This window comes from Rhodofomes roseus, assembly GCF_022264815.1.
Source record: "Rhodofomes roseus strain CIRM-BRFM 1785 chromosome Unknown C8Q71scaffold_6, whole genome shotgun sequence".
NCBI lineage: Eukaryota > Fungi > Basidiomycota > Agaricomycetes > Polyporales > Fomitopsidaceae > Rhodofomes > Rhodofomes roseus.
In genome coordinates, this window is record NW_025952962.1 from 290,744 (window position 1) to 314,450 (window position 23,707).

Genomic DNA, 23,707 nt, shown 5'->3' on the forward strand with positions numbered 1-23,707 from the left:
GAAGATGGTGCGATCAGTAGACCCTGATTCTGAATGTCAGGGACGGTGCGAGAGCTACGCAATCATCTCTCGGCGAGTGTACATCTCTCTCGATGTGGACTCACGAAAGCATCAGCATATTGCCATTCGGGTCCATATGAGAGGGCAGAACCATAAAGGTTTCAGCGCAACGCGCGTTCCCGTCGGTGGAGGAGATCATAGCTTGCTCGAATGTGGTGACATCCTAGCAACACTAGGAACGATCGGTGGGCTCTGTCCTGCCTTTGTCGACAGCATACCAGTGTCCATGTATCCATGACCTGCAACAAATGTACACAGAATACTACACGCACCACTAGTCCAGATGATCCCTAAGAGCTGCACCTCAAGTCAAGCGAATCACGAAGAACGTGAGTATGAAGCCAACGAGTGCGACCACCATGCTCAGCATCACCAGCCACGTCGTCCCCCAGCTCTTCGAGTGGTGGTCCCGCACGCGGACGCGCTCCCTGCTCATGACGTCGTGGTTGCGCTCAAGCTTCTCCTGCGTCTCCTGCACGAGCGCCTTGTCCTTCTCGAGGGTGTTAGAGAAGTGCTGCGCGTTCCGCTTCAGCTGAGTCGCCATCTGGGCGAGCTGGGCGGAGAGCTCCTCCTGGAGCGCGGACGAGTTCTGCAGGAATGCGGGGGTGGGCGTCGTGGCGGGTGCGGCGGGGGAGGGTGGATCTGCGGGGAGGAGGGTGGCACTGACGGGTGCGGAATCCAGCAGTGTGTCTGAGGGAGAAAGCAGGAGATCGTTGGCTGAAGGCGCGCCGTCCTGCGGGTGTTTCTCTTCCTCGGAGATGCGTATGGATGGCACGGGGGCTGGCTTTGCGGTCTTGGGTAGCGGAAGAGTCGGCAATATTGGCGGCGGACGTGTTGGGGATGGTGCGACCCGTTGGTCTACCTCCTTTACGGCATTATGCAGGCGCGCAAGAGTTGCGCGGAGTTCTTCGTACCTCCGGAATGCGTCTCTGGCGAAGGCTTATGTTAGGCTCTTTCCACCAAATGCAGCTCGGACATACTGGTCGTGCTCATGTAGTTCGACGCTATCCAGCAGCTTCCGCGCGTACTTCAATTTCTGTATAAATATTGAGTCAAAGGTTGGCCACGCGTATACCCATTACAATCGACGCACCTGCAGTGTTTGCTGAGTCTTGATCCATGTCGCGCGCGGTGGCAGCTGTGCCGCGTCCCAGTCCTCGGCAGCGATGCTTTTCTCGAGCCTTCTCACCAATCGAGCGAGGTTAACTCTGTCATGTATGTATTGGTCGTTGGACTGAAAGTTCATGGCAGTGAGGCAATGTGTACGTGTCGAAGTAGTGAGGTACCGTGGCCGCTGCTGCATGTCGTCAGGGAGCGCCCACATCCGCATTTGGAAACTGCTGACATCCCGAGGCGTTCACGGGCGTCTGTTTGTCACTCCCGGGTGCCGACCACTGCGAGTCAACGAACTGAGCGAAGTCTTTCATATCCGTCTCATCAGTACGAACCGCCGCTCTTTCTGGATTTTGGAAACTAGAATCTGTATTCTTGGATCTTGTATCACTTTCTCTCTCTTGTCGATTCTTACATCTTGTGTATCTTTAATCCATGGCTAGAGGCAACCATCGGGGGCGAGGAGGCTCGAGGGGTTCACCGCGCGGCCAATCATCCCAAGGACGAGGTGGATATAGAGGAGGAGGTGCAGGGAGAGGTCGAGGTCGCGGAGGCAGGGGCGGTGCTCCCTACATAGATGACCTCGACTTCCCCGTGCAGGTTTGGCCAGAACGTATGTATCGTCTGGCGTAGTCCCCCATCCTATATCATCGCAGGGGACCAAATTCAGGAGCAGGGCTGATTAATCCCTTCATAGACCTCACATACAATGGGCATCCCAGAGGCCGGGGACGAGGTCGTGGTTCCTATCCTGGCTCAGGCCGGGACAGTCCTGCTCCTGGAGGAACCGACAGCCCTCGTGGAAGGGGCTCATTTAGAGGCCGTGGGCGAGGCGAGCCCACAGATTCCGCTCGTGGACGTGGACGTCCGAGCGGAGGCCAACAGAATTCCAAGCTGCGGGCGGGCGTACCGCTCTCCAGACTACTCAACGAAGACAGGCCGCTGCTGAGGCCTATCGTATTCGTGCGGTCTGTACATACTGCCACACTATTCCAACAGGATGAAGAGATCCTGCAACCTATTGTGGAACCAGTAGGTCAGTCGACATCGCCTGCTCATGGTTTTTGATCATTTCGCTGACTGGGTCGACAGCTGATGATGAGAAGAGCCACGTACCAACTGCAGATCAGGTGTCGCGAATATTCAGCGGAGGTCGACATGAGTCTCCCGATCATGCATCCGGCGAGGAGGGAAATCTAGAAGAGATCGACTTTGCCGACGTAGGCAAGTTGCAAGCAGAAGTAGACGCCATCGCAGCTACGATGACGAGCGACGAAACGCACACTACTGCCTCGATCGAGGCTAAGATGACACAGGAGACCTTCACGGGCTTCTACGTCGATACTACACCTGCACCAGTGGCAATGCGACCGACACCCTTCGCGACTACAGATCGTATGGAGGGTGTGCTCGGAGAGGACGACGAAATCATCGTATACGTCGCGCCTCATCCCCGCGTCAGCCTGAGCCGAGCGACGACGCCGGCACCAGTGGCACAGACGGTAGAGAGCATCACAACGACATCTATTCTCACCGGCCGCCAGCTCTTCGAGAGCCACGAGGCCAATCACCCTGCTGCTCGCCCTCTTGCTAGTGTCCCGGAGGACCCAGTACCACCAGAGGAGCCGTCTGTCTCCGAGAACCCACAAGAAGCTCCCGCGACACCGCAAACTACCGAGCTCCTCGAGCCCCCGTCCTTCGAAACCATCTCCTTCTCTTTCGAGAGCAACACCCGCAAGAAGCAGACGCGGAAATTGTTCCCCGTGGGTGGCCCCCGCTCCCTTCTCCAGCGCTCCAAGAAGGCGCGGCGGCGCACGCCCCGGCGCTTCGGCGCGTTCGGCGCGCTTGCCTCAGAGGCGCAGGCGCAGCGCGAGGGGCGGGAGCGCGATCCGCGTGAGGCCGAGCAGCGCCGCGGCGACTCGGACGTAAACTTCGGCGAGTCGAGCGACGACGAGGTCGAGGAGCTGTCGAATGGCGTGGGGGCGATTGGCCTGGATGCGGACGCGGATATCTCGGTGGACGCGATGAAGAGCTTCGTGAAGAGTATGAGCGCGGAGGGATCGAGACATGTCACCGTGGATGACATCAGGGATGGAGAGCGGATGCGGGAGGAGGATGACCAGGAGGCAAGGAACCTCGGGGGAAGTTCAATAGGGAGCGATGAGGAGAGGGAGGAGGACGAGGACAGCGAACTAGAGAAAGCGCTCCGAGCTGAGGCGAGAGCCTTGATTGGAGAGGATGCCGGATATGGGTCGGAGGAAGGCGAAGAAACCGAGGACGACGACAAGGACGACGAATCGTCTGACGAGGAAGATACGCCAAGAGCCGGATTTCAGGCGAGACTGGCGAGGATGCGCGCCAGAGACAATGGCCGGAGCAAGGGGAAGGGCAAGGCACGACAGGAGTATGACTCCAGCGACGAAGACATGGAGATCAACGTGGCTTGGGCAGACAAGGACGAGGACTTCATCGCTGAGATACAGGTATGTCGGTAGTGCCCGAACTCGGACATGACTGACTGAGGCACGTCACAGGAGATGCTCGATGCAAACGCTCACCTATTGTCGAACGGAGATAGGAAGGCGAGGAAGAAGCTGTTCCAATCTATCGAGGACGGCGAGTTCTCCGACGATGTGTTCGCCGACATGATGACACCAGCCCGTGAGCCACGACCTGGCTCTCCTAGAGCAATGCGGTATAATGATCCTGACCCTCCCTTAGCCCGAAGAAAAGACAAACATATCCCTTCAGAGCTCAACGACCAGTGGGAGAAGGACCGCCAGAAGAAAGCGGAGAACAAGCGCAAGCGGAGAGAAGCCATGATCGCAGCCGCCGCCGACCCGCTCGCGCAGCACAAAGGCGGCAAGAAAGGCAGAAAGGCAATGCTCGCCGCCGCCAGGCTCGAAGAGTACATGGAGGTGGAGAACCGCGTCGTCGACTTCGCGTCGCTTGAGACGCAGATCCGGCATTTCCTCGCGGACATCGGTAGCAAGAGCGCCATGGCTCTCCCGCCGTGTGACAAGGAGACGCGGAAGAAGATACATGACCTGGCCGAAGCGTTCAACTTAAAGAGCCAGAGCAAAGGGCATGGGGTGGGCCGGTACACCACGCTCATCAAGACGTCCAAGAGCGGGATTGGGATCAACGAGAAGAAGATCAGACGGATTACAAAGACGAACAAGGATAGTACTTGGGGCGTACCCGGGAAGGGCAAGGCTAAGGGGGGCGTTTCACTTGCCAAACATCGGGAGGGAGAGGAAGTTGGCAAGGTATGTAGGCCGCTCGGATCGGGCAGAATCCATTCTAATCCAGTTATGCCTGCAGGCTGCACCCAAGATTGGCCAGTCTAACGTTGGATTCCGCATGCTGGCGGCGATGGGTTGGGCAGAAGGAGAGAGGATCGGGTTGTCGGGTGGTTTGGACGCGCCGCTGACGGCGAAGATGAAGAAGACTAAGCTGGGTCTCGGTGCAACTATGTGATGGCTCATCCACGTCCACTTGTATGTTACCGTACTTGTAACTTCACGCCTGCAGCTTGTTGTCGAAGCATCGGTTTGTGTCAATGACGCCCGGTCGCTGAACTTAATCACACCGTTGAACCAAATCCCATCCCAAATCCAAATGTATTCCGAGCGGATGTCAAACACAAACCAAAGTGTAAAACAGAGGAAGAAATCGCCAAACGACTTCGGACATTTACGCAACGCCCTGCGACGTCTTTCCAGCGCTGTCCTGGTCGGTGGCAATGTTGGTCGAAAGCTTCTTCCTACAAGACGGTCAGACCGTGCGAGTCGTGCAACAAGGCATAGTACGTACTGCTCGGCCGCAAGACTGCTCTCTAGGTCCGACGTATCATCGCCAGTGGCTTGGGCCTTTGCGATCTGAGCGGAGCATGAGCGATGAGGAGCTTTATTCAACGCAAAGCGCCGTACCTTGATGTTCAACACCTGAACCTCGCCGGTGAGCTTGAGCACCTTGTTCTTGATCTTGCCGACCTGAAGGGCATCGGCTAATAGACGTAAGTGTGTCAGCGTGTATCGTCGCGCCATGTAAAGTTGATGCCTACCTGCGTCACCTGAGGCAGCAGCGATCTGCGGGTTGAAATCATCCGTCTCCGCACTCTCCGCTGCCTCACGCATGGTGGTCATGGTCTCGACGGTGGCATCATCAACGGTAGAAAGGTCAACGTTAGCGAAGGGGTCTATCAATGAAGTCATGAGCGTCCTGAAGCTTGTCAGAGAAGCAAATCACTTACCAACGAAGACAGCGTTAGCCTCAGCCTCGGCGTCACCGCCGGTACCGCTGGAGATCTGGAAGGCGGCGTAGCTGGGTAGGGGGCAACCACGTAAGTACTCGATGACTGAGTTGTTAAATCAAGCATGAGACGTACTCCTGTGCCTGGAACGAGCCTGCAACGAAAGCAGAGCCACCCGAGGTGCTGGCGGTGGAATTGGACGCTGCAGCGCTGGATGCAGCACTGGCAGTGGACGCTGCAGAGCTGGCCGTAGCACTGGCCGAGGCACTCTTGGCACTCTTGCCTTTGCCGTGTCTGATGTAAATGCCAACATCGCTCGGCACAGGCGCCGCCTGGACACCGACGAAAGCCACGACACAGGCGATAAGGGCGATGAACGAAAGCCGAGCCATTGCGGTAACAGACGAAGGCGAGGATACGGGGGCTAGACAAGCAAGGATGCGGGGCGTGAAGGACAGACTAGCTGCTCGGAATAGCTGAAAAGAAGGGAGTCCTCAAGACTGGGAAGAAATGAGTGTAAAGGCGGGAATGAGGGATTGTTGCTGCTCACCGCCGCTTTATATACCGGTCGGGCTGGCTTGGCGGCACCCAGAACGATTGTCATGATGGGCCTTGGCCTGGCCTTGGCTGTAGCATAACTTAATTGCGGCTCGTCTGAATCTCGGGTCAGATCATATCAGGGACACCCGCGAGGCTTGCGCGACGCCGGCAGGAACATCGAACAGCGCGGTCGTCGGGTCCGCGAGACCCGTGTGTCAGTGGGATCAAGCCGGGATAGGCTTGGGATAGGCAGATTGGTTGTGAACTGATTGGCCCAGGATTGGCCCCGGCAGGAAGCTCGAATCCTGATGGGCTTAAAGAGGCTTACAGTGTACTACCGTTCCTTTACCCACGGTGGTTCCTTTACCCATGTGCACCCAGCGCAGTTCGTCCTTGAGCCAAAATTCTGTAAATTAAGCTGAGCTATCCCAGAGTATGGCCTGAGCTACGGTAATTTTTTCATGGGGACCGCACGACTATGTGCTTCCCGGAAAATATGACACTTCCGAAACATACCATTTCGGGCGAAGCCACGATTCGGGAGTGATACAGTGACTACTACACTCCCTTATGCGTCCACATAAAAATCGAAGACGATGCTGGTGAGTATTTTTGTTGCACCAAAAATTCCAAGTCTATGGTGAAGGAGGAAGAGCGTCGTAGATAAATGTCGTTGAGCAACAAGGGTGGCTGACAGTGACAATGCGTGACTGGACCGCGCAGTCTCCTTCTGACTTCGGTAACTGTGACTCACACTCCTCCGCGAGTTGACGTGATGTCACGCTGGGTAAAGGAGCGGTTCTGCGTGACGCTCCGCCTCCGCAACTATTCTAGCTCTGGGTACAGAACGAACGAGCACAGCGTCCAGAAAATATTCAGCCCAGTGCTCTCGACAATGCTCTACGAAGTACCGAAAACAGCGCCCATCTCATTCAAGACGCGGGCCCACGGGAGGCAAGTCTCAATCACCTGGGTAAAGGAACGGTAGTACACTGTAAGGGCACTTGGCGCAACGAATGGTTACGACGAGACAAAGACATGGCAACCGTAACGATGAACAGTTTGCCACGACCGTGCCAGTGAGTCCGTGACGGCGAAAGACCTTGGAAAGACCCGCGAAAGACAAGACGGGCATAGCCTAAGCCTGGTTCAACCTGGGCATAACGTAGCCGACCCAAGGTCGTGGACCGCGGTGCAACAGTGCCAATGGCAACAGTACCGGCGGATCGATTCCTCAAAAGAAACGTAATAATGACCTATGCATTGGCTCAGCGGAAAGCTCGTTACATCCCAATTACAACCCATGACCAAGCAGGGGGAGAAGACAATGCGGAGGAGGGTCCTGGCATAACTGCAACGTGAAGAGTGCATTGATAATGACAGAAACAGGCGTAGTGCAAGCTTTCTTACCCGTACGTGGTGATCCCATGGCATCCTAGTCAAGGAGGTTGTGACGTCCGCCGCATGCAGAAGCAAGAGCTTCGCATAGTATCTGCAGAATAGCGGTTTCAAGGGGTTTCTGTTCATGTGCAGTGGTGTAAACTTGAGTATGAAATTGCGAGTGCTAGCCAACGTCGCGCGATGGCAGGTTGCGTCGCCGTTACCATTCAATGCATTGAGTTCACTTTGTATCGAGGATTTAGCAACAATCTGACGAGATAAACTAGAGGCAGCAACTGGCGACGACGGCGAGGTGATGAGAACGGCCTCACGCGTGGAGAGAAGGAAGGCCACATCAAGGCCGGATTTGGAAACGCTCAGTATCCTCGTGTTTGCGAGGTGCTTCCAACTTGGGCAGCTCGCCACCTCTGCTACTTGCATATCACCTGTTACTCTACCCAACCTCTGCCCGCTGGCCCCAGGAGCATCTCTTCTCTTTCATTTGCGGTCGACTGAATACTCCGGATCCTGGGCATACGACGAGTGCATCGTGCTGCGGCTCTACGGCTTTCGACTCGGTACTCTTCTCAATGTACGCCTGAAGTCTGCGAGTTAAGCAATGGCATCCACCAAACGTCCTGGCGCTCCCGGAACCTTGACACCTCATGCAAAGCCTGTTATAAGCATGGAGGAATGGGAAACGAAAGCCCCGCTCGGAGAAGTTGAGGCGAGGAGCGTGAACCTCATCAAGGCTGCCTCGGAGAAGGCTGCTCTACCTCTCAAGGTACATTCTGCCGTCGTGATCTGTTCGCTATGTCTGAATGACCACAAGCCAAGTTTGCCGTAGATGAGCCGGGCTCGTCGTCCCGACCGTCCACACCCGTCTTGCGCAACAGGCTCGGCGTCGGCTCCCGTCCTAGCACACCCAGTTCTGCGTTCCCCCGGAGCGCGACAGCTGCACACGCACTGCACCCGAAGCAACCGATACAGACACCGCAGCAGTTCTATGACTGGTTCGCGCTCATCGACCGCTCGGTAGCCCACAGCCAGGAGGCGCACTACCGGGCGCATCTAGAGAGCGTGTCGGAGCATCTCGATACGTGCGACCGGCTGATACAGCGCATCGACGAGATTGACTCGGCGGTGGATGGGATGCTGAATGAGTGGAGATTAGTGGAGGAGGGTGGAAAGAGCCTGAAAGGGGCTTGTGAACAGCTGCTCGAAGAGCGGGTGCGTCGCGTTTTCCGAGCTATTGGATGATTTATACTGATTCAGAATTACGATACCAGGACCACTTGCTCAGCATAACTGACGCTATCGATGAGCGGATCGGTTACTTCCAAGAGCTAGAACACGCTACTCGAATGCTAAACTCTCCGGGCGACTCGTTAGTCTTGCAAACGGAGTTCCTCTACATGGTTGAGCGGGTGGACGTCTGCATCGAATACCTGAAAGCGCACGTCAGTAAACTGCTACTTCGTTCATCACAATATCTGACATAGCAGCAGCGACACTTCCGCGAAGCCGAGATCTATTTGCTTCGCTTCCAGCAATGCATGACACGAGCCATGACGCTCATCAAGATGTTTTTCGTTGGCTCACTCAAAGCACTCACTGTCGACGTCACGAAACGCATGTCCGAGAAGGACGTCTCTGCGACGGCGCAGATGCACTTGCTGTACACGCGGTTCTACACTGTCTCAGCACAACTTGCGCCTCTCCTTGCGGAGCTGGAGCGGCGGGCCAGTGCGCACCCTGACGAGCTCTCATCTCTGCTGTCGGAATGTCACAGCGCGTACTTCACTGCTAGAAAGGGTCTGCTAGTGAACAGGCTGCTCGAGGAGATCAAGGGCTTGGATCCTACGAGGACAGAGCTCGTCGAACTGGTGCGCTTCTTTCTGCTCTGGCCACGACGTGTAGCTGACGTATGGCTAGACAAGGACTGGATGTAGTTATTTGAAGCAACTTTGTACCGACGAGTTCGATCTCTTCCGTGCTTTCTTCAACTCGGGCGAAGATCAGCTCTAGTACGTTCTTTCGCCAGTGGCACTTCTATCGTGTTCACCGAGGATTCGATCACAGTGCCTATCTAGAGAGTCTCTGCGACTACCTCTACGACGATCTCCGCCCGCGCATCCTGCACGAGCCCCGCCTCACCGCGCTGTGCGAAGTTTGCACCGTCCTGCAAGCCCTCATGGTCCTTGACGTGCCCGCGATCGACGACGACGACAACGACGACTACGTTGACGAGCTGAACCTCGACCTGGGTAGCAACGCCCGGCGGCCGGGCAAACGGGGCTTGCGCGCACTGCATGTCGGGTACCTGCTGCAGATGGTTCTGCAGGACGCGCAGACGAGGCTGTTCTTCAAGGCGCAGTCGGTGATCCAGAGCGATATTCGGTATTATGTGCCGAAGGCGCAGGATTTGGATTACCCGCAGAAGCTTGTTTGTGAGTGCTGTTTGGTAGGTTTGCGTGTGCGTTGGGCGATTGCTGAGGCAGCGTCATAGCTGCTAGGAAGCCTGTGACAGGGTTTGAGATCAAGGAGAAGGAAAGTGTGAGCCAGCTGTTCCAGCTCAAGTCGCTCGATAAACAAGATACGTGGTACCCAACGCTGCGCAAGACTGTCTGGGTTCTCTCTCAGTTGCACGACTTCGTGAAGGTAGCTCTCAATGGGCATTTTACTGAACCTAGTGTTGATGATGCTCTCCCTTTCTAGTCGGCGATCTTCGACGACATTGCTCGTGAGGCAGTCAACCTCTGTCGACAGTCGCTCGTGAGCGCGGCGGAGACGCTCAAGTCGAAGGCACAGTCGACGCTTGATGGACAACTATTCCTCGTGCGGCACCTCCTTATCCTCAAGGAGATGACACAGAATTTGGATCTCGAAAACAAAAACCCGGACAGGGGGATCGATCTCTCGGGGGTAACAGGTACCGTCGAACCCATCCGAGGCTCAGTCGCACAAGTTGACTAGGATTTGCATTGCGGTAGACACACTGGCGTCAATGCTAGGAAGGACGACCTCGTTGCTTCCCTTCCCGAATGCGTTGCTCACGTCGTTGGGTATGCCAAGCGATGAGAACATGAACGATGTCAGACGAGTGCGTTGCTGTTCCCCTGGACATGACGAGAAGTGCTAATGTCCGCCACCGTAGGCTCTCGACCAAGAGCTGAAGATCGCCTGCGAGGCCGTCATCGCATCTTGTGCCAATCCAGTCACAGCTCCCCTCCGCTCGTGGACAGACCGCGTCCACGCTCACCGCCTTTCCGCCAAACCACTAGGGACCTCCTCTGTTTCAAGCGAGCCCCCGTCCAGCACGCAAACCGTCCAAAGCATGCCCTGGGCAACGCCGACTGCCGTCAATGCGCTCTTCACCACGTTCAATGGGGCGTGCGCGACGGAGCTGCGCGCAGCCGTTGGGCGCCTGCGGTTGTACCTCGAGGACGAGCGGACGGTGAGCGTGCTGCTTGGGCACGTCCAGGACCGCATTGTCGATGACTGGGCAGAATGGCGGGCGCTCGTGCGGGATGTGTACCCGATTGGCTCGGGCGCGGAGGTGGATGTGGGGACGGAGGACCTGGCAAGAGCGATGGTGAGGGGTGCTTGTGATGAGCATTCGGGACCCACTGCTGGGCCGTCTTCTACATGAGGAAGCACTCTCTCGCGGATGTTCGGAAGGTCACTGCCAATACCAATACGATCTCTTGTGTCTCATGGGTATGGTGAAGCCTATGGCAAGGCCTGTGTGGATTCGAATTGTCCGCCTCGTCTTTGCCTCGCCCACTGTGAACACGAGTGGTATACTTGTGAGCATACTGATGACGTAAACATTATACTAACTTACCGGCACCCAGTGAACGTTCTGTCAACATGTACGAGTTCACTCAAGGTGCTGCATCGACCTTCATTATGAGCTCCGAACGTCCGCATCAACTTGTAGATATTGTGCGACCTACGTACGCAATAGCTAGGAGCCTTGACTTGCAGTAAGAGTGCGTCATCCTTGGACTTACACTACATGCATGTTCGTCAACTGATTGATGTGACACTTTGACAGGATTCTCATCACGGTCACCATCGGAGCCTGTGATGGTGTCGTGGATACAGTATAAAACTGTATATTGCACGCAGCTGAAGCTAGCTGGAAGCGTCTTAGCGGCGGCGTAGTAGGCCGCCTGTGCGATGTGAGACTGGGATTGTCATTGCCTCAAACTAAGCGATGTTATATAGCAAGGCATGGTCTACAACCTCTTGCTTCGCACGATCTGAAGAACGTTGATACTGGATCATACTGCACTCCTTCGGCAGGGCAGCATACTTCACTGGTCGTGGTCGACACGACAATCGCTGCAACTCTTCTCTTGGGCATCGTAGCTTATGGCAGCCGGACGTGATGTATACCTGGTCATCGGCGGGGATGTATTCGTCGGCAGACACGTCGTCCAGCGGATGACTGCGCGCGGGGACGACGTTTCCGTGCTAGATAGCACGCAACGACACGTCGACGTGGCCTTCTACTCTGGCGATATTCGGAACAAAGAGGACGTCGCAAGTGCCATCCAGAATGTCAGCAATTCAATTGTCATCTTCCCTGTTTCCGACTTATGACTGCTCTTCACGCATGGCCAGTCAGGCGCGACCTGCATCATTCATACGCTATCCCCGCTCTCCGTCAATTACCAGCGGAACCCAGAAATCTTCCACCAGGTCAACGTCCTCGGCACGCAGAATGTTATCGCCGCCGCCGTCGAGGCGGGCGTGCGCAAGCTCGTGTACCACAGCTCGTCGGGCGTTGTTTTTGACGGGCACGATATCGTCAATGGGGACGAGAGCCTGCCGTATGCGACGAAGCTGATGTCGCCGTATACAGCATCCAGAATACTCGCAGAGCAGGCTGTGTTGGGGGCAAATGGGAGGGACGGGCTAGCGACGGTTGTCATCCGGCCTACAGGAATCTTCGGGTAAGGACTGGCCATGATGCATGATGACCTGCATGTAAGAATAGATCGCTGAGGTCGAAGTATACAGTGTGGGCGATCAGGAGCTGATCGTCGGCGCGTACGACACCTGGAAGAAGGGCACGACGCACGTCCAAATGGGATCCAATACGAACCTCGGCGACAAGACATACGTCTCCAACGTAGCACACGCGCTCGTGCTTGCCTGCGACAAGCTTCCCGACCCCGCCGTCGCGGGCGAGGTCTTCTTCATCACGAACAACGACCCGCGACTCTTCTGGGACTTCATGCGCGCGCTATGGGGTAGGCTCGACGAGGCTTTCCCGGAGGAGGAAGCGAAACGAACGAAGAGGAAACCGGTGGTGATACCAAGACTAGTTGCATTTGTGTTGGCGTACGTGATGGGGTGGGTTGCGTGGCTGAGGGGCGCAGACCCACCGCCGCTGACACCTTATGCGGTGACATTCGCGACAAGCACGATGTATTTCACATCGGAGAAGGCCAAGAGGCTGCTAGGATACGAGCCTGAGGTTGGGGTGGATGAGGGGCTTGATTTGACTGTCAAGGTGTGCACATTGCATTAACTTACCTCCGTTTCCGAGTGGCGCTAATGAGTGGCCAGTGGTGGAAAAGCGAGATAGAGAGTCATCGACGTACCACTTGATGACGTCTCGAGTGCAACCTGACAGAACCACAACTTGTCTGTTTTGCCTTGCCAATGCTTTGGGTAATAGTCATCCACCAGGCGATGTGCGCAGTCCCATACGTATGCAGCGAGTACTTCACCTTCTCGTACGCATTATCGCCGGCGCCGCCTAGTATCACCCACTCCGGAAGCATGGCATGGCACACTTTAAGCCCGGGAGATTCTAAATGAGTAAGTAGCACAGCTATGGGCTTGACTTCAGGGTAAAGGTAAACAGAATGGATCAGCTTCTTGCTGCTCAAGAGGACAGGGTTAAGCGTCTGCGGTGGATAGGTAGGATGACATGTACCTACATCGCCAGCAGCACCGCTCCTGTGTGCCTTCACCACGTTCTCCCAGTCTCCAATCCAAGAGGCGTCAGGTGAAGCGCGTCACAGTGACGGTGAGTTGTGTGATTGGGTCTTGCGGCGGTAAAGAAGTGGTTTGAATAGTACATTGCAGACCACAAGTGACGGTCGCCTCAACCTTCTGTTTCAAAATATCGGGATGCGCTTGTGAAGAGTAGGTTACTCCGCGTGACGCTGGCATACGACTTCAAGTACAGCGCTCTCAATATGTGCACCCCATCTGACATTCTCGTCATACATAAGATTTATACAGCTATAATACAACTCAACGGTAGCAAGGAATGCATGCAATGCCGTAACACAAGAGCTCTCCGCCTCAACATTCCTTGACCCAGAGAAGAGAGAATCCGCCTCGGTGCTTAGTACGCCTTCCCCTGCATCGGCAGGCCCTGCGGGAAGAACTGTTTGAACAATTCAGGGTAGTGACGCTGCGCAACATCGGGATGGCTCCTATGCGGGACCCTGTCAGTAATGGGACGCATCGTCGCAGATCAGACATTAGCCACTCACTTGATGCGTCCAATCAAGTTGACCTGTCCAGTAGGCAGCTGGCCATACTCGGCGTAGTTGACGGCTAGTCATCGTCACAAGTTGCGTTAGTCGACGCAGTCGGACACTATCGTCACTTACAATCGGGGTTGCCAGCCTCAGCGCGCTGCTCCTTCAGTTTGACGATTTCTTCGTTCACTATCGCGGTGGTCAGTCTATTGTAGACCCGCACATTAAGCAGCTTAAACATACGCTGCAGGGTAATGTCCTTGACGGAGACGCGTAGTGATATGTTCTGGAAGAAAGGAATAGAGTAACGAGGGGTGGATCCCTTCGGAGGGGAGAGCACGCGGTGGGACGTCGCGCGGGCCAACCCCTGGGTGACTGTCTCCAGAGCTGAACGACCAGGACTTAGCCTGTATACACAACTGACACACTACAGCCTTGTACGCACCTTTACCAATGTTGACCACGAACGTTCCGGGGATAGGCGGCGCGTTGATCCATTCGCCCGAAAGATTCTGCACCTGGAGCCCCGCGTGCGGAGACGCTTGAAGCAACTGAGATATACGTTGGTCAGCCCAGAGGATCGCTGTCAGTCATGGAGAGACGCACGAATGTCAGGAACCCAGCGTCAAAGTGAGGGCCGACGCCTTGGTCCGAGGAGAGATTGTCCAAAGCAGGGTATTTCACCACCTTGGCCCAGTGTTGAACTGGCATCTCTGTCTCGTAGAAGGCCTTCAGCGCGTCCGCCGGGAGTCCAAGCGCCTCCGCAAGCAGGTTGATGAACTCGTAGCTCAGTTTCTCGACGCCAGCGAGGTAACGTAACATCGTCGCTTTGAAGCCGGGCAGCAGCTCTTCCTGGGGCCACTGCGCCATCGTCAAGAGATGGTCCAAAAGAGACGGTGATCGAGTGAACGTACCTGAGCAGGGCCCCAGAGCCGCATGTAATCCGGGTCGCCAGACTTCCAGACGCTATCGCACTCGGTACCAAAGTCGAACTGTTCGCGCTGGTCAGACTTCCCCTTGGTGAACTCAGCACCGAGCCTAGAGTAGCCGTAGAAATGCTCCGAGTTCGCCATGCGGATCTTGTCCTTCGCCTCCTGAGGGATGTCGAAGAGACGCGGCGTGTAGTCGATCACCGCATCGATGTCCTCGCGCGGCACCGGAGAATTAGCGAGGTAGAGGAAGCCGACGTTGATGAGAGCATGGCGTAGCTGGGAGATGAACTCCCCCCTGCGCTCGGGGTCGGCAGTCAAAGCGTAGTCGAGGATGGGAATGCTAGAAAAGTTGGAGGCCATTGCGAATGGAGCTGTTCACGAGTTGAATCGCGACTTTGCCTCCCCTCCTCGTCGTGCGCTCCTTTATATCTCGAGGGGGCGCTGTTGCTCAGGGGTCACTCGAAACGACACTGCGCTCACCAGGTGCAGATGACGCGTCGCTAGTCTACGGCCGCCTCGGAAAATATATTGTCCCGCTCGACACCAACCACCAGAGCGCCGCGCCGTCTTGAAGGGGTCGGATAGGCACACGCCGACTGTCATGGGGCTCGATGAAAGCTAGCACGCGCGGGAGGAAAGTAGAGCGATTGGAAAGTGATGTTTTGCAATGACTGGATTGGAGAGCTCGACCCGATAGTGATATACAGCTGACGGACGGCAGAAAGAAAGACGTGAGATTCAAGAGACATATCGGACGACTTTGATCGACTTGTTCCTTCGCTGCCTTTCGACGAGCAGGTAGCTGACTGTGGGCAACGGTCAGCACACACCGGACGTTATGTCGGTAAGACTTTATCCGTGCTGCTCACCAACGAGTCTGTCCAGGGCCTCGATGACCTCTGGTTCTGGTTTGATCTCCAGATACGCGTGTTTGGACATGCGGAAGACCCAGAAGTGTCTCCTATGAGGGTGGAATGTGACCAGAGGTTTCTCTTCTGCATCATCTGCGCGAATGAGCTATAGGGACGAGGTCAATCGTCGGCCGATAGAGCACTTTCAGAATTCACTCGCACCTGAAGTTGACCCTTATGGATCTTCCAACGGAAATCGACGCCGGCATCTGTGGAGAATGTTCCTCCACTAAGACATCCGGATCCACGTCAATGTCTGTCTAAGCGCCATGGAGACAGTACGCACACTTTATCTTGGTCGAGTTTCACGAAATCGGCCGCAGACATCCACTCATTCTTTTCCCCATTGACAAAACGGACCCTTGGCTCTTTGGTTCTGATCCCTTCAATCTCTGCAAGCGGCTCCAACTCGCGCGTTTCGAAGTCGTGTTTGATGATCCTCGTTGTGTTCGGGTGCCAGTACCGCGTGACCACCTCGTAGTAGAACTTGTTGTCGGCTACGGATATCGTCGTGTTGCGCAAGCTGTTCAAGGCGATCATCATCTTGTGAGGCGGCTTAGGCTTGGGAGGACGGGCCATCGTAGTTTGCGAACGAGTCTAGCGTGAGGGTGAAAAGTAGGATGATTGGGCGTACTGTGAGTATCCGAACCCCCCCCCCCCCGCTTATATGCTGGCGTGTGTACCACGATCACTGAGCGTATCCTCGACACGGAAATTGGTCGTGTGTGCTAGTCCAACTATGTGCACGATAGCACGAAGGCCTGAACCTTTCACACAGACAGACCAGCTCCAACAGACAAGTGCGCTCTGGACGATACGGCATCGTGATTCTCGAGGCCGAGAATAGGAAAAGAACACGGCCGAGCAATTATTAGAGCTCGGGAATTGACAAGAACCGAATGAACCGGAACTGTGTTCGCATGAACATGAGAAGCAAAGGTCCAGAGAGCGTCGAATAGAGTGCTCCGACTTCAAAGCGCGAAGCGCCATGACAGCTGTGTATGCGTTTTGCCTTCATAGGCAGCACCAACCTGACAGAAATGCCACAAGGCTTCCGTGAGACCGTCGCGCGCGTGAGAAACGATATGAAAACGTACTATATGTTCTCTCACTGTCATTAGACTAGAATACAGCGTGCGAAGGTAGGATCGCCGTGTATGGACGGGCGCGCAGAATCTGCGGTGTTTGTGAGCCCAGGCGCACCGATGCGGGACGTGAGCACAGAACTGTCCAAGGATTGGCCTCGTCAGTGACGCCAATGCGCGGGACAATGTAACGCTTACATGTAGATTCGGATATGAAGCGTCAACACACTGGGCTGCGTCGATCTGATTCTCATATGTATCTAGTTTCAGCGTGCCTTGTATTCGACAAACACACGAGAGCTTCATCCCCAGCCCTCAAGGCTGTCTTCAGACCAGCCCACAGCCCCACGCGCAAGGACGGTCGTCTGTCGTCTCAGTGGATGCGAGGTTGAAGGACGCGTGACGCGTTACCGTTGGCGGGCCCGTAACAGCTAGAGCACGAGGGAAGCATCCAGATTCCAAACAGTGGCAAAACGTCGTGGTCAGGTTGGGTAGAGAGCCGCTGACGCCCGCAGGCGCTCACATGGCACCAGCGCTGACATTGCCTTTTTTGGATTTTCTATCGACCGCCACGCCTTGTGGCGCTACGTGTGAACAGAAACAATCGATGTCTCGCCTCCCGCATCAAAACGCGACACCGGCAGGATTCGAACCTACGCACTACAAGAGTAACAGATAAGGGGTTCCAGGAACCGATATTCGAATCTGTCGCCGTAACCACTTGGCTACGGTGTCTATGAAAAGTCGCCTGCGCGTGCACATCCCGTCTGCGGCGTAGAGATTTGGGGGATGGGCAAGTGCTCTACATCCACAAGAACCATTGCAGTCTTCCGGGTACTTATGTGTGGGCAACAGCCTGGCTCCTGTCTATTCACCGCGCATGAACGCAACCCGATTGAGACGCATGAGCGCGAGGACACACCGCCGCAGTCATGTGTGGCGAACCTATACTTGGCAGTGTGTATGCCTCAGTCTCGGGCCCTGCTGGTGTTGGAGCTTACTGTAGTTGAACTCCTGTATGCAAGAAGTAGACATGCACATAGCATACACATAACATTACATGATACAAAATAACAGCAAACCCCAATTCAGACGTGATACGATATCAGTTTCAACAGTCTGACCCTAGGGTGGATTCTACTGTCCCTCGCGATCGCATCAGCCCTGCTCAACCCATAAGATAACTCACAGGGCACCCGAACTCTTGCATGTTATGAGGTAAGTCCATGCGCTCCACAACTCGCGCTGCTCGACGGCCTTCTGCAGCCTCGCTGCGCGAAACCCTCCGTACGCACTCTGGCGCACGATGCGCATGTCCACATACGACGTCGACACGAACATCCTGAGGAAGCCCGTGTCGAGGTCTTTCCCGGGCGGGAGCGACAGCTTGATGCTGTTGTGCCCGGCCTGGCGGGCACCGTAGCCGACCTTGAGGTGATTGTGCGCGCGGAGAGGGGGTAATATGGTTGCGGCCTCGGGTTCGTACCACGGCTGCGAAACGAGGTGTGAGCGACAGGCCAGCTGATCAAAATGGCTCCGTACCTCAATGCTGTAGTCGCTAGGATCGAAGTAGAATAGATAAGGGAATAAGTCATAGTCCGAGTCATTCACGACTTTCAGACCATAGAACGGCTCAAACTCCGTGAGGACCGCCTCCTGGACCACCGCCGGCCCGTGTGCCTTGTACGCCGGCACGCGGTGCTCGCCACCGAAGTAGTTCCTCGTCTCATCAACCGGCAAGAAGCGCTTCACGCCCGCGCTCTCCTCGCGCAGCATGAGGAGCTCAACGTGCACCGTCGTGAACAGGTTGAGCGGGTTCGGCTGGCGGTACAAGTGGAAGTTGAAGTGGAGCGCGGCGGTGAGAAGGTACTGGACGAGACTCTTGTCCAGATCCGCGATGATCTGGCGGGCAAACTCGTGCATCAAGGGGTCGCCCCGCTCCACGGTCACGATGCTCGACGAGGCTTGCGGCACGATGCTCAGGTCTGCTTGTTCGGGGTCGGCCACGGCAGGTATGCGGTCCTTGAGCTCCGTCGGGATCGTCCCCTTGTTGAGCGCGAGGTGCTTTCCGGTGACGGCGTGGTGGATGAATGTGTTGAGCGTGAGGTCCTCGTTGTTCCAGTCCTTGATCACTGCGCGGGCTCCGGTGACGATGTCGAAGGGCGTGCCTTCGGACCTACATATGCATTCGAGGTCTTTGAGTTCCACGATGACAAGCGTGCCGAGACTCCTATCCTTCGCGTCGTGTGCCTGCACGGAGAACGTCGTCCCAGGCGCGATACCATGGATCCGTCCAGCAGGCACGACGACAGCACCTTCCCTCACCGCGATTCGGAACCCGTCCACGATCTTGATCGTCGTGTTCCACAGAAGGCGGTTCTTGTGCTTCCCGAGGCACTGCGGGTGTTGGAACGGCTTCGGCGGGATGAGCTCGTCGAAGAGATACGCGTACGTGAGACCGGCGGTCGTGCCCTCGTGCTCGGCGAGGACGTCCAGGAGCGTGCTCGTGAAGAACCCGCGCACCTCCTTCGTGCTCTCGAGGATCCGCTCCATCGCCTCCTCCTCCGCGCGACACGCGCTCAACAACACGTGCGACTTCATCGCGCTGTACCGGAAGCTCGCGGCGACGGTGTTCGTCGCCGCCCTGACGTCGCCCTGACGCCCTGGCCACCACTTGCGCGCGTCGTCGTCCGTCGTTGGTGGGATGGTGGCTTTGAAGTCTCGCGGAGGGGCCATGAAACGCAATCCCCGCTGCTCTCGCGTGATCTTGCCGGAATGGCAGCAGTCGAAGATGGCGGTCTACGTATCAAAAGATGAGCAATGTGACATGAGCTCAGGAGGACTCAACACGCACGATGTTGTCCCCTTTGATGTGCGCCAGTTCCCGGAAGAGACCGTTGAGCGTCGTGCTCGGGATTCCATGCACCTCGACGAAGTCCAAGTCCTGCGGACAAATGCACTCGACGATGTCGCCGTCCAAACCCCAATCATCCGGCGCATACTCTTGTGTGCCATGACCAGCAAAGAAGAACACGATGCCATCGCCCTTCGTGATCGCGCCGTTCTCGATGAAATGCTGCTTGAACGTGGAGAGGATGTTCTCACGCGATGCTTCTTCGTCAAACAGGGTGACCATTTGCGAGGCTGGGACGTGCAGGCTGTTGCTCAGGAAGTTCGCCATTGCCCGGGCATCGGCAACGCAGCCATTCAGAGGGGCGATAGGGTAGTTGTTGATCCCGATGACCAAAGCCCATATGCGTGATTCGGCACCCCTTGTACTCCGGGTCAGGCCGTGTAGACATGGACTTGGTAATGCGGAACTCACCTCGTATCAAGCTTGACGAGTGTCTGTGCTCTGGGACAATGGAATCAGCATGTCGCGAAGATCGAATGTTCGTGGCGCCCACTTTTCCGCCTCTTCCGCCGCCGGCGGTGTCTTCGCGTCGGACTTCGCTGAGGATGCGTCCGAGTGCACCAAGTGCACCCTGACTGGCGGGACTACTAGTAGTGACCCTTTGCTTGTAGAAGGAGGGAGCAGAATCGGACCGTCAGCATCGACGGTGCTTGCTGCTGTGATCGCCTCAGGCTGCAGGTCATGCTGAGCATATTCGACCGATCGGTAGTAACGGTTCGGGGCGTACCTCTCCTCGATCCTGTTGCTTGGCCAACACTGACTCGCCCTTCGAACCTCCCTTCTTCCTGAGAACCTTGAACAGAGACTTCATAGATGATCTCCACTGCATGCTTCGAGGATCGGCATTTTCGTCACGCTATATACCATTGCGGATCCAGAGTAAACGCGCAAAGCTGTGCGATCCGCCATGATCGACTCGGAGGAGGCTAGGGATCCCACATAATGATATATCATAGCAGCTTCGTCGGGTATCACTATGAAACCATCTGTTGTGTGGTCCAAAACTCCAGGCACGGGCCACGGGGGCAGTGTCGAGTCAATCATTGAATGGACTGCGTGTGGCTTGTACGGCGAGGTGGTATTGGCGTGCTGCGGGGAGACCCGAGCTGTGCACGTCGCGCAGTTAAGTAGGACTTCCAGTCATAGCATCTAGCCCTGCCAGTGCCGGGCTGAATCGGTGGCTATCGGTGGCAGTGGACGGCGATCTGGGGAGGGACGGGGCGGCATTTCCCGTGTTTGGGACGATCGGCCGGCCCCGCCGGCGCCTGTTGCGGCTTCAGGCCTTCCGCCACCCAACCACCACGACGCCCACGCTGTACTCTCTGCTTCCACTATACAGTCTTCACACACAAGTCACCCAATCTACCCAGAAGCCCCCTGACCGCTATGTTCGAGCCTGTAAGAGGCGGCACGCGAGGAGGCCAAGCTGAGTTCAAGTGGGCCGACGTTTCAGCAGACAAGGACAGAGAAGTGCGCACCTGAGCTCGCCACCCCTTGAACAAGCTCACTGACATATTTTCGTGCCATGTATTGCCGACATAGAACTACCTAGGCCATAGCGTGAACGCACCGACAGGGCGGTGGCAGAAGAACAAGGACATCCACTGGTACAACCGCGACCTCAAGCAGTCGGAAGCCGACCGAGCTGAGGAAATAAGGAAGGTCAAGGAAGCAGAGGCAGAGGCTCTTGCTGCGGCACTGTACGTCCCGCTTGCTCTCGCCCTCCATCGGCATCGACTAACCACCGCGCGTCCAGGGGATTCGCAGGAGGCCCGAAAGCAAGCAACTCCGGCGCCCCAGGCACGGGTGCCAACGCAATCGGGGTCGCGCCCAAGCCAGATGACGCAGCACCGCCCTCGCCCCCACGGGAGCTGGAGAAAGAAGAGAAACGGCGGCGCAAAGAGGAGCGCAGACGTGAGAAGGAGGAGAAACGCCTGCGGAAGGAGAAGAAGCGCGTCGAGCGGCACAAGCATGGCCGCTCACGCACGCCGGATGACAAGGACGAGGACTACCGCAGTAGGGATCGTGCGCGCTCGAGGTCCCGCTCGCCGTACCGGCGCGACAAGGACGAGGGCAGGGAGCGCGGGAGGTATGGCAGGGGGTCGGGGAGTCGGTCGAGGACGCCGCCTGCGAGGAGGCCTGTGGGCGACTATGGCGAGCGGGAGAGGGAACGTGATAGGGAGCGGGATCGGCGACGGTGGGAGGATAACGCGCGGAGGGACCGGCCGGGCGCGTCGTGGGGTCGGGATTGACGGTCGACGGTGCTTCAATTCGTCAGTCCTTGTGGAACGGGGATTTGGTCGGTTCGGGTGCGTGGTGTGATGTTCTACTATGCTATGCTGTAAGATGCGCTCGCGCAGAATGCCTTTCGTCAGTCAGAAGCAGCTTTACACACATTCTCCTTCTCAAGGCGAACATCTGCTCTAGGTTCTGGACTATGTACTGGTGATCGCCGGCCCATCTGCCATCTCCTTTCGGCCTCTCCTTTCGCTCCTCATCCACCTTGCCTCCGAACGGATGGGCCGTATGTCGTATCGGGCTTTCCGACTGCTCCGTCGTCTAGGCTCCAGGCACCCGCTACGCTCTGACGATTGAATTATGATTGAATTGCAACACACTTCTCGATCTCGGAACCGCGGACAGGGAAGCTCCCCTCTGTGATGGGCAGAACAACAAACGGACGCTTGCGGACGACGCCCTCGCGTCGACGTCCATTCCGTCGCGCAGGTTACGTACGTGCCTTCTCATCGAAGCCCGAATCCTTTGTGTTCCTGCTGGCGCTTGGCCCACTGTGCGCTGAGCAGTGCCGGACGTTGGCCGGATGTGTGCAGAAATCAAGCGGTAAGTCCGACAGGACCTCGAAGCCTGCTACTTCTGCTTCTCGCAGAGCGTCATGATGCGTGCAGTCCTTCTGGTCCGCGCCTGGCTTTGGTAGTCCTTCAACATTCAACGTTCAACGTTCAACTCGCACAGGCAGCGTCCTTGTGTTTTGCGTTTGTCAATGACACAGTTCGCCCTGTGCAACGCCAACAGCCACTGACTCATCAATGACCCTGTCAGGGCTGCAGACACCCTCCGAACGAGCTTCCGAGCGCACGGTCCCCATTGCCCACTTCGAACCGCGCGCCGCATGCTTCCCGCTGACAGGGATCTCAGCATCGCGCAGTTCGCTGAGCGGCCGAAGATCGGTCGCGACTCGCGGCGCACACTGCGTCAACGCTTCGTGGAGGCATCTCCCAGCGCCAATCTCGCGGGGCCCAGGCCAGGGGGCGGCGGGGGAGGTTCCAGATTGAAATTTCGACGATACACGCGCAATAAGTAAGTACACTGCCGGCCAAGGGAGAGCAGTCGGATTGTGGTGCGGCTCGTGAGCCCACACGGCCCGGGTATACTATCGGCGTGACAGCCGGCTTGCGGGCTGAGCAATTCTGGGCGCCCCCGCGCCAAGCAGTGACCTGAGTGCACTCGGACGACGCGCCAGACTGCAAGCAGACTGCAAGCTCGGCTATGTTGCTGGATAGATCTATGCACGTGAGGCTGAGTCATATAGAGCAAAGAACGAAAATTAGGTTGGCTGACTCAGGCATACGGCGAAAAAATGCAACAACAGCAGGAGTCGAACTTGAGACACTAAGCTACTCGCCCAGCGCTATTACCGCCTCGCCATGGGACCGATATAGGTTGCTCAACATACCTGTATATATATGACGGGGCCGTCAAGTAGACTATAGGGACTTACGAACTTAGACATATCGTGCTGTTGGGCCCGCACCCAACGGTCGGCACCATGCTCTGGTGTGCACACTGGGCATCTATTATACATTTATGCTGGTGTATATGCCAATCAGGATTGCAATATACCAAAACGGAGCGATATATGACCTCACAGCCTGAGGAACCTTGAGTTCGGCCCCGGGAGGGCTACGTCTATGACGAGTCCAGCGCAGACCTTCTCGTGGTCCGGGGTGTGAGTAGTCCTTCGGGATGAAACCAACATGCGCAAAG

General features: G+C 56.5%; 9 protein-coding genes and 1 non-coding gene across 10 annotated transcripts; 4 read left to right on the forward strand and 6 right to left on the reverse strand.

The window, feature by feature from the left end:
• Positions 1–331: 331 nt before the first annotated feature.
• Positions 332–1,348, reverse strand: C8Q71DRAFT_492614 (uncharacterized protein). Its single transcript, XM_047918907.1, has 3 exons — positions 1,154–1,348; positions 1,041–1,096; positions 332–989 (listed from the first exon to the last, which is right to left on the reverse strand). Exons 1-3 carry the CDS (start codon positions 1,304–1,306, stop codon positions 365–367), a joined length of 834 nt encoding a protein of 277 aa, XP_047780810.1. The 5' UTR covers positions 1,307–1,348; the 3' UTR covers positions 332–364.
• A 98-nt stretch (positions 1,349–1,446) lies between these two features.
• Positions 1,447–4,863, forward strand: C8Q71DRAFT_831308 (uncharacterized protein). Its single transcript, XM_047926368.1, has 5 exons — positions 1,447–1,786; positions 1,871–2,209; positions 2,266–3,656; positions 3,708–4,442; positions 4,498–4,863. The coding sequence occupies exons 1-5, from the start codon at positions 1,609–1,611 to the stop codon at positions 4,651–4,653; spliced, it is 2,799 nt and encodes a 932-aa protein (XP_047780811.1). The 5' UTR covers positions 1,447–1,608; the 3' UTR covers positions 4,654–4,863.
• Positions 4,778–5,959, reverse strand: C8Q71DRAFT_747431 (uncharacterized protein). Its single transcript, XM_047923112.1, has 6 exons — positions 5,564–5,959; positions 5,429–5,499; positions 5,240–5,374; positions 5,106–5,182; positions 4,990–5,054; positions 4,778–4,939 (listed from the first exon to the last, which is right to left on the reverse strand). The coding sequence occupies exons 1-6, from the start codon at positions 5,818–5,820 to the stop codon at positions 4,870–4,872; spliced, it is 675 nt and encodes a 224-aa protein (XP_047780812.1). The 5' UTR covers positions 5,821–5,959; the 3' UTR covers positions 4,778–4,869.
• Positions 5,960–7,967: 2,008 nt separating this feature from the next.
• On the forward strand, positions 7,968–11,000 carry C8Q71DRAFT_704502 (Sec34-like family-domain-containing protein; the record flags this gene model as incomplete). The annotated part of the gene is made up of 10 exons (XM_047920393.1): positions 7,968–8,132; positions 8,186–8,578; positions 8,638–8,808; positions 8,857–9,234; positions 9,284–9,375; positions 9,431–9,798; positions 9,858–10,009; positions 10,067–10,280; positions 10,342–10,451; positions 10,506–11,000. 10 exons carry the CDS (start codon positions 7,968–7,970, stop codon positions 10,998–11,000), a joined length of 2,538 nt encoding a protein of 845 aa, XP_047780813.1.
• A 624-nt stretch (positions 11,001–11,624) lies between these two features.
• On the forward strand, positions 11,625–13,449 carry C8Q71DRAFT_747438 (3-beta hydroxysteroid dehydrogenase/isomerase family-domain-containing protein). The gene is made up of 4 exons (XM_047923113.1): positions 11,625–11,917; positions 11,981–12,312; positions 12,380–12,875; positions 12,932–13,449. The coding sequence occupies exons 1-4, from the start codon at positions 11,729–11,731 to the stop codon at positions 12,971–12,973; spliced, it is 1,059 nt and encodes a 352-aa protein (XP_047780814.1). The 5' UTR covers positions 11,625–11,728; the 3' UTR covers positions 12,974–13,449.
• A 257-nt stretch (positions 13,450–13,706) lies between these two features.
• Positions 13,707–15,422, reverse strand: C8Q71DRAFT_493470 (uncharacterized protein). The gene is made up of 7 exons (XM_047918908.1): positions 14,775–15,422; positions 14,467–14,721; positions 14,306–14,411; positions 14,104–14,247; positions 13,993–14,049; positions 13,873–13,936; positions 13,707–13,812 (listed from the first exon to the last, which is right to left on the reverse strand). Exons 1-7 carry the CDS (start codon positions 15,150–15,152, stop codon positions 13,722–13,724), a joined length of 1,095 nt encoding a protein of 364 aa, XP_047780815.1. The 5' UTR covers positions 15,153–15,422; the 3' UTR covers positions 13,707–13,721.
• Positions 15,342–16,727, reverse strand: C8Q71DRAFT_493509 (uncharacterized protein). The gene is made up of 4 exons (XM_047918909.1): positions 15,990–16,727; positions 15,866–15,932; positions 15,662–15,809; positions 15,342–15,598 (listed from the first exon to the last, which is right to left on the reverse strand). Exons 1-4 carry the CDS (start codon positions 16,280–16,282, stop codon positions 15,531–15,533), a joined length of 576 nt encoding a protein of 191 aa, XP_047780816.1. The 5' UTR covers positions 16,283–16,727; the 3' UTR covers positions 15,342–15,530.
• Positions 16,728–17,420: 693 nt separating this feature from the next.
• C8Q71DRAFT_t49 lies at positions 17,421–17,523 on the reverse strand. The gene has a single exon. It is a non-coding gene; the product is annotated as a tRNA-Ser (tRNA).
• A 3-nt stretch (positions 17,524–17,526) lies between these two features.
• C8Q71DRAFT_831327 (caspase domain-containing protein) lies at positions 17,527–20,831 on the reverse strand. Its single transcript, XM_047926369.1, has 6 exons — positions 20,430–20,831; positions 20,196–20,374; positions 20,114–20,143; positions 19,643–20,060; positions 18,331–19,587; positions 17,527–18,279 (listed from the first exon to the last, which is right to left on the reverse strand). The coding sequence occupies exons 1-6, from the start codon at positions 20,529–20,531 to the stop codon at positions 17,974–17,976; spliced, it is 2,292 nt and encodes a 763-aa protein (XP_047780817.1). The 5' UTR covers positions 20,532–20,831; the 3' UTR covers positions 17,527–17,973.
• An 86-nt stretch (positions 20,832–20,917) lies between these two features.
• C8Q71DRAFT_493544 (kinase phosphorylation protein-domain-containing protein) lies at positions 20,918–22,158 on the forward strand. The gene is made up of 3 exons (XM_047918910.1): positions 20,918–21,172; positions 21,245–21,402; positions 21,459–22,158. The coding sequence occupies exons 1-3, from the start codon at positions 21,089–21,091 to the stop codon at positions 21,952–21,954; spliced, it is 738 nt and encodes a 245-aa protein (XP_047780818.1). The 5' UTR covers positions 20,918–21,088; the 3' UTR covers positions 21,955–22,158.
• Positions 22,159–23,707: the final 1,549 nt, after the last annotated feature.

Excerpts from the sequence above, each read along its gene's own strand:
- C8Q71DRAFT_831327 (XM_047926369.1), bottom strand. The coding sequence starts at position 20,531 with ATGCAGTGGAGATCATCTATGAAGTCTCTGTTCAAGGTTCTCAGGAAG. Across the intron at positions 20,144-20,195 it reads GCGGCGGAAGAGGCGGAAAA|AGCACAGACACTCGTCAAGC; the intron begins GTGGGCGCCACG and ends CCATTGTCCCAG. Across the intron at positions 18,280-18,330 it reads CTAGCGACTACAGCATTGAG|CCGTGGTACGAACCCGAGGC; the intron begins GTACGGAGCCAT and ends CTCGTTTCGCAG.
- C8Q71DRAFT_493509 (XM_047918909.1), bottom strand. The coding sequence starts at position 16,282 with ATGGCCCGTCCTCCCAAGCCTAAGCCGCCTCACAAGATGATGATCGCC. Across the intron at positions 15,933-15,989 it reads AAACTCGACCAAGATAAAGT|TGGAGGAACATTCTCCACAG; the intron begins GTGCGTACTGTC and ends CGGATGTCTTAG. Across the intron at positions 15,599-15,661 it reads GGCCCTGGACAGACTCGTTG|TCAGCTACCTGCTCGTCGAA; the intron begins GTGAGCAGCACG and ends CGTTGCCCACAG.
- C8Q71DRAFT_493470 (XM_047918908.1), bottom strand. The coding sequence starts at position 15,152 with ATGGCCTCCAACTTTTCTAGCATTCCCATCCTCGACTACGCTTTGACT. Across the intron at positions 14,412-14,466 it reads ACGCTGGGTTCCTGACATTC|TTGCTTCAAGCGTCTCCGCA; the intron begins GTGCGTCTCTCC and ends CGTATATCTCAG. Across the intron at positions 13,937-13,992 it reads TGAGGCTGGCAACCCCGATT|CCGTCAACTACGCCGAGTAT; the intron begins GTAAGTGACGAT and ends GACGATGACTAG.
- C8Q71DRAFT_492614 (XM_047918907.1), bottom strand. The coding sequence starts at position 1,306 with ATGAACTTTCAGTCCAACGACCAATACATACATGACAGAGTTAACCTC. Across the intron at positions 1,097-1,153 it reads AGACTCAGCAAACACTGCAG|AAATTGAAGTACGCGCGGAA; the intron begins GTGCGTCGATTG and ends ATATTTATACAG. Across the intron at positions 990-1,040 it reads GAACTACATGAGCACGACCA|AGACGCATTCCGGAGGTACG; the intron begins GTATGTCCGAGC and ends AGCCTTCGCCAG.
- C8Q71DRAFT_747431 (XM_047923112.1), bottom strand. The coding sequence starts at position 5,820 with ATGGCTCGGCTTTCGTTCATCGCCCTTATCGCCTGTGTCGTGGCTTTC. Across the intron at positions 5,375-5,428 it reads GGCTAACGCTGTCTTCGTTG|ACCCCTTCGCTAACGTTGAC; the intron begins GTAAGTGATTTG and ends CTTCATTGATAG. Across the intron at positions 5,183-5,239 it reads TGCTGCCTCAGGTGACGCAG|CCGATGCCCTTCAGGTCGGC; the intron begins GTAGGCATCAAC and ends TACGTCTATTAG.
- C8Q71DRAFT_747438 (XM_047923113.1), top strand. The coding sequence starts at position 11,729 with ATGGCAGCCGGACGTGATGTATACCTGGTCATCGGCGGGGATGTATTC. Across the intron at positions 12,313-12,379 it reads CGGCCTACAGGAATCTTCGG|TGTGGGCGATCAGGAGCTGA; the intron begins GTAAGGACTGGC and ends CGAAGTATACAG. Across the intron at positions 12,876-12,931 it reads GGCTTGATTTGACTGTCAAG|TGGTGGAAAAGCGAGATAGA; the intron begins GTGTGCACATTG and ends ATGAGTGGCCAG.
- C8Q71DRAFT_831308 (XM_047926368.1), top strand. The coding sequence starts at position 1,609 with ATGGCTAGAGGCAACCATCGGGGGCGAGGAGGCTCGAGGGGTTCACCG. Across the intron at positions 2,210-2,265 it reads ACCTATTGTGGAACCAGTAG|CTGATGATGAGAAGAGCCAC; the intron begins GTCAGTCGACAT and ends CTGGGTCGACAG. Across the intron at positions 4,443-4,497 it reads AGGGAGAGGAAGTTGGCAAG|GCTGCACCCAAGATTGGCCA; the intron begins GTATGTAGGCCG and ends TTATGCCTGCAG.
- C8Q71DRAFT_493544 (XM_047918910.1), top strand. The coding sequence starts at position 21,089 with ATGTTCGAGCCTGTAAGAGGCGGCACGCGAGGAGGCCAAGCTGAGTTC. Across the intron at positions 21,173-21,244 it reads CAGCAGACAAGGACAGAGAA|AACTACCTAGGCCATAGCGT; the intron begins GTGCGCACCTGA and ends TTGCCGACATAG. Across the intron at positions 21,403-21,458 it reads GAGGCTCTTGCTGCGGCACT|GGGATTCGCAGGAGGCCCGA; the intron begins GTACGTCCCGCT and ends CCGCGCGTCCAG.